The sequence below is a fragment of the Sebastes fasciatus genome, unplaced genomic scaffold (assembly GCF_043250625.1).
Source record: "Sebastes fasciatus isolate fSebFas1 unplaced genomic scaffold, fSebFas1.pri Scaffold_32, whole genome shotgun sequence".
Taxonomy (NCBI): Eukaryota; Metazoa; Chordata; class Actinopteri; order Perciformes; family Sebastidae; genus Sebastes; species Sebastes fasciatus.
Window position 1 is genome coordinate 58105 of NW_027428189.1, and position 9396 is coordinate 67500.

At 40.6% G+C, this 9396-nt stretch overlaps 2 protein-coding genes across 13 annotated transcripts in view; both read right to left on the minus strand.

The window, feature by feature from the left end:
• LOC141763719 (phosphatidylinositol 4,5-bisphosphate 3-kinase catalytic subunit alpha isoform-like) overlaps positions 1-7116 on the minus strand; it is a 35341-nt gene extending 28225 nt beyond the window's left edge. For 4 of the 9 annotated variants that reach the window (XM_074628392.1, XM_074628400.1, XM_074628398.1 and 1 more), the window contains exons 1-2: positions 6521-7114; positions 295-423 (exon numbers count right to left, since the gene is read on the minus strand). In XM_074628392.1, the coding sequence (XP_074484493.1) occupies positions 295-379 (85 nt within the window). In that variant the 5' untranslated portion in view covers positions 380-423; positions 6521-7114. Of the gene's footprint in view, positions 1-294; positions 424-6520 lie in introns of all 9 variants that reach the window. The other 5 variants (XM_074628402.1, XM_074628401.1, XM_074628393.1 and 2 more) reach the window with 5 other exon arrangements.
• An 869-nt stretch (positions 7117-7985) lies between these two features.
• The window catches only part of LOC141763720 (TSC22 domain family protein 4-like), a 34728-nt gene continuing 33317 nt past the window's right edge, over positions 7986-9396 (minus strand). For 2 of the 4 annotated variants that reach the window (XM_074628405.1, XM_074628406.1), the window contains exon 5: positions 7986-9383. In XM_074628405.1, the coding sequence (XP_074484506.1) occupies positions 9225-9383 (159 nt within the window). In that variant the 3' untranslated portion in view covers positions 7986-9224. The remainder of the gene's footprint in view (positions 9384-9396) is intronic. The other 2 variants (XR_012593132.1, XR_012593133.1) reach the window with 2 other exon arrangements.

The following is a 9396-nucleotide window of genomic DNA, read 5'->3' on the forward strand; positions in this document are numbered from 1 at the left end:
AACAGAGAAATAATCCACCAAACACAAGTTTACTAACTTTGTTTTTCCAGTTTATATATATATATATATATATATATATATATATATATATACTGTATATACCTATATATATACCTTTGACCTTTGTCTACCCGTCACCCGGCATCTATCTGGCAGTGAGACCTACATTTATTTATATACTGTATATATACTGTATTTATACTGTATATATATATACCGTGTGTATATATACACACGGTATATATATATATAATAGTTGCTCACAGTAGAAAAGAACAGGACAAAGTACCGTACCGTTGGGCAGGCAGCAGTCCACCAGGATGCGGGGGGGCATCAGGTGGAGCCCCCACAGCTCCCCTGACGACGGCCTGGGTACCATGGCAACCACCAATCACAAGCAGCCTCACCTGAGCGCTGGGCTACCTGGACAGACAGACAGACCAGTTTATCATCTTTGACCCAGATCGGGATGGATTTACACAAATATTTATTTTAGTTTTATAAATGTGTTTTGTTTGTTGTATTATTTAATATTTATTTATTTTAGTTTTATAAATGTGTTTTGTTTGTTGTATTATTTAATATTTATATATTTTAGTTTTATAAATGTGTTGTCTTTGTTGTATTTAATATTTATATATTTTAGTTTTATAAATGTGTTTTGTTTGTTGTTTTATTTAATATTTATTTATTTTAGTTTTATAAATGTTTTGTTTGTTGTTTTATTTAATATTTATTTATTTTAGTTTTATAAATGTTTTCTTTGTTGTATTATTTAATATTTATTTATTTTAGTTTTATAAATGTTTTCTTTGTTGTATTATTTAATATTCATTTATTTTAGTTTTATAAATGTTTTCTTTGTTGTATTATTTAATATTCATTTATTTTAGTTTTATAAATGTTTTCTTTGTTGTATTATTTAATATTCATTTATTTTAGTTTTATAAATGTGTTTTGTTTGTTGTATTATTTAATATTTATATATTTTAGTTTTATGAATGTTTTGTTTGTTATTTTATTTAATATTTATTTATTTATTTTGTGTCTATATTAAGTCCAGTTTTCTATTAATATCTCTTAACTTCCTTCATGTCTTCATGTTGTCTTTGTCTTTGTCTTTGTCTCTTTGTCTCTTTGTGCGTTTTCAATAAAGCCGTCAAACAAAGAGCAGAAAGTAGGACACACACACACACACAATACACACATAATACACACACAATACACACACACACACACATAATACACACGATACACACACAATACACACAGTGTGACACACAGCAGTGTGTATTGTGTGTATTGTGTGTGTATTGTGTGTGTTTCCTGTCTCAGGAAGCTGATGTTTCCTTCAGTTATTATTTTCCTGTTGACCTGCTGATTAAAAGGTTCTTATTTAAAGGTTCTGATTTAAAGGTTCTGATTAAAAGGTTCTGATTAAAAGGTTCTGATTTAAAGGTTCTGATTTAAAGGTTCTGATTTAAAGGTTCTGATTAAAAGGTTCTGATTTAAAGGTTCTGATTTAAAGGTTCTGATTAAAAGGTTCTGATTTAAAGGTTCTGATTTAAAGGTTCTGATTTAAAGGTTCTGGGTTAATGGAGCTGATTTAAAGGAGCTGATTTAAAGGTTCTGATTTAAAGGTTCTGGTTTAATGGAGCTGATTTAAAGGTTCTGATTTAAAGGTTCTGATTTAAAGGTTCTGGTTTAATGGAGCTGATTTAATGGAGCTGATTTAAAGGAGCTGATTTAAAGGTTCTGATTTAAAGGAGCTGATTTAAAGGAGCTGATTTAAAGGTTCTGATTTAAAGGTTCTGATTTAAAGGTTCTGATTAAAAGGTTCTGATTTAAAGGTTCTGGGTTAATGGAGCTGATTTAAAGGTTCTGATTTAAAGGTTCTGATTTAAAGGTTCTGATTAAAAGGTTCTGATTTAAAGGTTCTGATTTAAAGGTTCTGATTTAAAGGTTCTGGGTTAATGGAGCTGATTTAAAGGAGCTGATTTAATGGAGCTGATTTAAAGGTTCTGATTTAAAGGAGCTGATTTAAAGGAGCTGATTTAAAGGAGCTGATTTAAAGGTTCTGATTTAAAGGTTCTGATTTAAAGGTTCTGATTAAAAGGTTCTGATTTAAAGGTTCTGGGTTAATGGAGCTGATTTAAAGGTTCTGATTTAAAGGTTCTGATTTAAAGGTTCTGATTAAAAGGTTCTGATTTAAAGGTTCTGATTTAAAGGTTCTGGGTTAATGGAGCTGATTTAAAGGAGCTGATTTAAAGGTTCTGGTTTAATGGAGCTGATTTAAAGGTTCTGATTTAAAGGTTCTGGTTTAATGGAGCTGATTTAATGGAGCTGATTTAAAGGAGCTGATTTAAAGGTTCTGATTTAAAGGTTCTGATTTAAAGGTTCTGATTAAAAGGTTCTGATTTAAAGGTTCTGATTTAAAGGTTCTGGGTTAATGGAGCTGATTTAAAGGTTCTGATTTAAAGGTTCTGGGTTAATGGAGCTGATTTAAAGGAGCTGATTTAAAGGTTCTGGTTTAATGGTTCTGATTTAAAGGTTCTGGTTTAATGGAGCTGATTTAAAGGTTCTGATTTAAAGGTTCTGGTTTAATGGAGCTGATTTAATGGAGCTGATTTAAAGGAGCTGATTTAAAGGTTCTGATTTAAAGGAGCTGATTTAAAGGTTCTGATTTAAAGGAGCTGATTTAAAGGTTCTGATTTAAAGGAGCTGATTTAAAGGAGCTGATTTAAAGGAGCTGATTTAAAGGTTCTGATTTAAAGGTTCTGATTAAAAGGTTCTGATTTAAAGGTTCTGGGTTAATGGAGCTGATTTAAAGGAGCTGATTTAAAGGAGCTGATTTAAAGGTTCTGATTTAAAGGAGCTGATTTAAAGGAGCTGATTTAAAGGTTCTGATTTAAAGGAGCTGATTTAAAGGAGCTGATTTAAAGGAGCTGATTTAAAGGTTCTGATTAAAAGGTTCTGATTTAAAGGTTCTGGGTTAATGGAGCTGATTTAAAGGAGCTGATTTAAAGGTTCTGATTTAAAGGTTCTGATTTAAAGGTTCTGGTTTATTGGAGCTGATTTAAAGGTTCTGATTTAATGGATCTGATTTAAAGGTTCTGATTTAAAAGTTCTGGTTTAATGGAGCTGATTTAAAGGTTCTGATTTAAAGGTTCTGATTAAAAGGTTCTGATTTAAAGGTTCTGGGTTAATGGAGCTGATTTAAAGGAGCTGATTTAAAGGAGCTGATTTAAAGGTCCTTATTTAAAGGTTCTGATTTAAAGGAGCTGATTTAAAGGATCTGATTTAATGGAGCTGATTTAAAGGATCTGATTTAAAGGTTCTGGGTTAATGGAGCTGATTTAAAGGTTCTGATTTAAAGGTTCTGGTTTAATGGAGCTGATTTAAAGGTTCTGATTTAAAGGTTCTGATTTAATGGAGCTGATTTAAAGGTTCTTATTTAAAGGTTCTGATTTAAAGGATCTGATTTAAAGGTTCTGGTTTAATTGAGCTGATTTAAAGGTTCTGATTTAATGGAGCTGATTTAAAGGTTCTGATTTAAAGGTTCTGATTTAAAGGTTCTGATTTAATGGAGCTGATTTAAAGGAGCTGATTTAAAGGTTCTTATTTAAAGGTTCTGATTTAAAGGATCTGATTTAAAGGATCTGATTTAAAGGTTCTGATTTAATGGATCTGATTTAAAGGAGCTGATTTAAAGGTTCTGGGTTAATGGAGCTGATTTAAAGGAGCTGATTTAAAGGTTCTGATTTAATGGAGCTGATTTAAAGGTTCTGATTTAAAGGTTCTGATTTAATGGATCTGATTTAAAGGAGCTGATTTAAAGGTTCTTATTTAAAGGTTCTGATTTAAAGGAGCTGATTTAAAGGAGCTGATTTAAAGGTTCTGATTTAATGGAGCTGATTTAAAGGAGCTGATTTAAAGGTTCTTATTTAAAGGTTCTGATTTAAAGGAGCTGATTTAAAGGTTCTGATTTAATGGAGCTGATTTAAAGGAGCTGATTTAAAGGTTCTGATTTAAAGGATCTGATTTAAAGGTTCTGATTTAAAGGTTCTGATTTAATGGAGCTGATTTAAAGGTTCTGATTTAAAGGTTCTGATTTAATGGAGCTGATTTAAAGGAGCTGATTTAAAGGTTCTGATTTAAAGGATCTGATTTAAAGGTTCTGATTTAAAGGTTCTGATTTAATGGAGCTGATTTAAAGGTTCTGATTTAATGGAGCTGATTTAAAGGTTCTGATTTAATGGAGCTGATTTAAAGGTTCTGATTTAAAGGAGCTGATTCAAAGGAACAACACAACAGGTAAACTCCTCTCCTCTCTTAACTCATTTCCTGCCCTCCTCTCCTCTTCCCTTGTTTCCTCTCCTCCTCTCTTGTTTCCTCTTCTCCCCCTCATCTCCTCTCCTCCTCTCTTGTTTCCTCTTCTCCTCTCTCCTTTCCTCCTTCCTTGTTTCCTCTCCTCCTCTCTTGTTTCCTCTGCTCCTCCCTTGTTTCCTCTCCTCCTCCCTTGTTTCCTCTTCTCCTCTCTTGTTTCCTCTCCTCCCCTCCTTCTCCCTTGTTTCCTCTCCTCCTCCCTTGTTTCCTCTCCTCCTCTCTCCTTTCCTCCTCCCTTGTTTCCTCTCCTCCTCTCCTTTCCTCTCCCCAGTCTCCTTTCCTCCTCCCTCGTTTCCACTCGTTCTCCCTTGTTTCCTCTCCTCCTCTCCTCCACTACTCTCCTCTCCTCCTCCCTTGTTTCCTCTCCTCTTCCCTTGTTTCCTCTCCTCCTCTCCTCTCCTCCTCCATTGTTTCCTCTTCTCCTCTCCTCTTCCCTTGTTTCCTCTCTTATCTCCTCTCCTCCTCCCTTGTTTCCTCTCCTCCCTTGTTTCCTCTCTCATCTCCTCTCCTCCTCCCTTGTTTCTTCTCTTCCTCCCTTGTTTCCTCTCCTCTTCCCTTGTTTCCTCTCGTCTCCTCTCCTCCTCTTCCCTTGTTTCCTCCCTCGTCTCCTCTCCTCCTCCCTTGTTTTCTCTCCTCCTCCCGTTGCCTCTCCTCCACTCCTCTCCTCCCTTGTTTCCTCTCCTCCACTCCTCTCCTCTTCCCTTGTTTTCTCTCCTCCTCTCCTCTCCTCCTCCCTTGTTTCCTCTCATCCACTCCTCTCCTCCCTTGTTTCCTCTCCTCCTCCCTTGTCCTCTCCTCCTCTCCTCCTCCCTTGTTTTCTCTCCTCCTCCCCTGTTGCCTCTCCTCCACTCCTCTCCTCCCTTGTTTCCTCTCCTCCACTCCTCTCCTCTTCCCTTGTTTTCTCTCCTCCTCTCCTCTCCTCCTCTCCTCCTCCCTTGTTTTCTCTCCTCCTCCCCTGTTGCCTCTCCTCCACTCCTCTCCTCCCTTGTTTTCTCTCCTCCACTCCTCTCCTCTTCCCTTGTTTTCTCTCCTCCACTCCTTTCCTCCTCCCTTGTTTCCTCTCCTCCTCTCTTGTTTCCTCTGCTCCTCCCTTGTTTCCTCTCCTCCTCCCTTGTTTCCTCTTCTCCTCTCTTGTTTCCTCTCCTCCCCTCCTTCTCCCTTGTTTCCTCTCCTCCTCCCTTGTTTCCTCTCCTCCTCTCTCCTTTCCTCCTCCCTTGTTTCCTCTCCTCCTCTCCTTTCCTCTCCCCAGTCTCCTTTCCTCCTCCCTCGTTTCCACTCGTTCTCCCTTGTTTCCTCTCCTCCTCTCCTCCACTACTCTCCTCTCCTCCTCCCTTGTTTCCTCTCCTCTTCCCTTGTTTCCTCTCCTCCTCTCCTCTCCTCCTCCATTGTTTCCTCTCCTCCTCTCCTCTTCCCTTGTTTCCTCTCTTATCTCCTCTCCTCCTCCCTTGTTTCCTCTCCTCCCTTGTTTCCTCTCTCATCTCCTCTCCTCCTCCCTTGTTTCTTCTCTTCCTCCCTTGTTTCCTCTCCTCCTCCATTGTTTCCTCTCCTCCACCCTTGTTTCCTCTCCTCCTCTCCTCTTCCCTTGTTTCCTCTCGTCTCCTCTCCTCCTCTTCCCTTGTTTCCTCCCTCGTCTCCTCTCCTCCTCCCTTGTTTTCTCTCCTCCTCCCCTGTTGCCTCTCCTCCACTCCTCTCCTCCCTTGTTTCCTCTCCTCCACTCCTCTCCTCTTCCCTTGTTTTCTCTCCTCCTCTCCTCTCCTCCTCCCTTGTTTCCTCTCATCCACTCCTCTCCTCCCTTGTTTCCTCTCCTCCTCCCTTGTCCTCTCCTCCTCTCCTCCTCCCTTGTTTTCTCTCCTCCTCCCGTTGCCTCTCCTCCACTCCTCTCCTCCCTTGTTTCCTCTCCTCCACTCCTCTCCTCTTCCCTTGTTTTCTCTCCTCCTCTCCTCTCCTCCTCCCGTTTCCTCTCATCCACTCCTCTCCTCCCTTGTTTCCTCTCCTCCTCCCTTGTCCTCTCCTCCTCCCCTGTTTCCTCTCCTCTCCTGTCCGCATGACGTCAGACTATGGGATGGTTACCATGACAACAACAGAGGGAGCATCAGCGGCTGAAATCAGAGAAACTCTTTGTTCTGTCACTCACCTGAGCTCGTGGCTGTCAGTCCAGCGGCGCGTGGCTCCGGTCATACCGTCTGTCTGTCAGTCTGTCTACCTGTCTGTCTACCTGTCTGTCTACCTGTCTGACTACCTGTCTGTCTCTCGGTGTCTGTGTCTCGCTGTGTCTTTGTCTCCGTTATGTTCCAGCCGGTGGATCCATCAGTCACCGTTAAACCCGTCTACCGTCACACCACCTGTCTGTCTGTCTGTCTGTCTGCGTGCCTGTCTGCCTGTCTGCGTGCCTGTCTGTCTGCCTGTCTGTCTGTCTGCCTGTCTGTCTGTCTGTCTGCGTGCCTGTCTGTCTGCCTGTCTGTCTGTCTGTCTGTCTGTCTGCCTGTCTGCCTGTCTGCGTGCCTGTCTGCCTGTCTGCCTGTCTGCGTGCCTGTCTGTCTGTCTGCGTGCCTGTCTGTCTGCCTGTCTGTCTGTCTGTCTGTCTGTCTCTCCGGTAGCCGGTAGTCGGTAGCCGGTTGCGGCAGCAGACGGAGGGAAGCGGCTGCTCGCCGGGAGCCGCAGAACAAACAATGTGGTGGAGGAAGAGGATGAAGAGGAGGAAGAGGAGGGGTGTCGGCTCATCCTCTTCCTCCTCTTCATCCTCCTCATCCTCTTCCTCTCTTAAAGGGCCAGCAGCCTCACGACGAGGAGACAGGAGGTCTCACTCCGACTCACATTCACAAATCACTCTGACCATTCCTCACAAATCACAAATACACAGTATGTAAACATTTATATTAAATTAAAATGTTTATATATAAATATATACAACATATACATGCTGTATATATTTATATATACATTCTTTAAAGGGACTATTTGTAACTTTCAGAAATGCTTCTTAACAGCGACACCTGTGTCCGTGAAATCAACGAAAGTCAGCGTCGGGCTCGCGCTTGTGCTCGCTCTCAATATACCTGAAGGAGCATCACTCAACACAGTGAGGAGACACACGTCAGCTAAAAGCACAACATCACTCTATATTCCAGCTGCTTGGCAGTAATGTTATCTGACCAGACCAAGGTCTCTCCATGAACATGATTTACATCTGATCCTAGTGTTGGCTTCTCCTGCCAGCAGCGGGGCTCTGCAGCGAGTCTCCCTGCTCTCTCCTCCCGCAGCCGGAGACACCGGCACCCGGTCGGTAACGAGAGGGTAACGTTACTAGCTGAGGAGCCCCGTCACTTCACCAGACACGGGAAACCTCTGTTGGTCTGGAGGAGCTGCAGCAGTCCACTGATCATTCACTAGAGACTCTCAGAGCTACACTAACTCTCCTCAGTGAGGAGTGAGCAGCGTGCACGTCTAGAGGCGGAGCGAGCTGAGAACGCGCGCTCTCTGAGCGAAGGCAGGCAGGCAGAGTTGGAGAGGCAGCGGCCACACGCGAACGCGCATGTGTGACGACCCGCTACATTTATGCGCGTACAAAGTTATAAATAGTCCCTTTAACATGAACTGGATGAATCTCATTTTATTTTTATTGTTTATCTTTTATGTTTTGAGTTTAAACTGATTGTATTTATTGTTTTATTGTGGAGGTCAGGAAGACTAAAGAACATCTTCATCTTCATCATCATCATCATCTTCATCTTCATCTTCATCATCATCATCTAACATCATCAGTCTGTTCTGTAGTTAGACATTAATTTATTAGAATCTACTTTCTGATCGTCTTCATCATCTTCATCAATGATCATCTTCATCATTGATCATCATTATCATCTTCATCAAACAACATCATCTTCATCATCATAATCTTTATCTTCATCATCTAACATCGTCTTCATCATCTTCATCATCATAATCTTTATCTTCATCATCTAACATTGTCTTCATCATCTTCATCAATGATCATTATCATCTTCATCAATGATCATCTTCATCATCTTCATCATCTTCATCATTGATCATCATTATCATCATCATCATCTTTATCTTCTTCATCATCATAATCATCATCATCATCATCATCTTTATCTTCATCATCTAACATCATCAGTCTGTTCTGTTAGACATTAATTTATTAGAATCTACTTTCTGATCGTCTTCATCATCTTCATCAATGATCATCATCATCATCTTCACCATCACCACCATCATCATCATCATCATCACCACCATCATCATCATCATCATCACCATCATCATCATCATCATCATCACCATCATCATCATCATCATCATCATCATCATCATCATCACCATCATCTTCATCATCATCATCATCATCATCATCATCATCATCATCATCATCATCATCATCACCATCATCTTCATCATCATCATCATCATCATCATCATCACCATCATCATCATCATCATCACCATCATCATCATCATCATCATCATCATCATCACCATCACCATCATCATCATCATCATCATCATCATCATCATCTTCATCATCATCATCATCATCATCATCACCATCATCATCATCTTCATCATCATCATCATCATCATCATCATCATCACCATCATCATCATCTTCATCATCATCATCATCATCATCATCATCATCATCTTCATCATCATCATCATCATCATCATCATCATCATCAGCTGATAGTCCCGTTAACAGAGTCCTCATTAGTCGGATCATCAGCTCGTTACACTGGTTACCACGACGACGCTCTCAGGCGTGTGGTCAGTCCCAGATGTGTGTGTGTTCTCAGGATGTTGTGTGTACAGTGTGTGTGTTATGAGTTGTGTATATTGTGTACAGTGTGTGTTAGGGTTCTCAGGATGTGGTTCTCCGTCTCCAGCTGTTGGTTCGTCTCCTGAAGTTCTCTGATCTGGTCTCTGAGGAGCTCCACCTCCTCTCTGACCGCCAGCATCAGGTGACTCTTCACCAGGTCCTAGAGACACAGA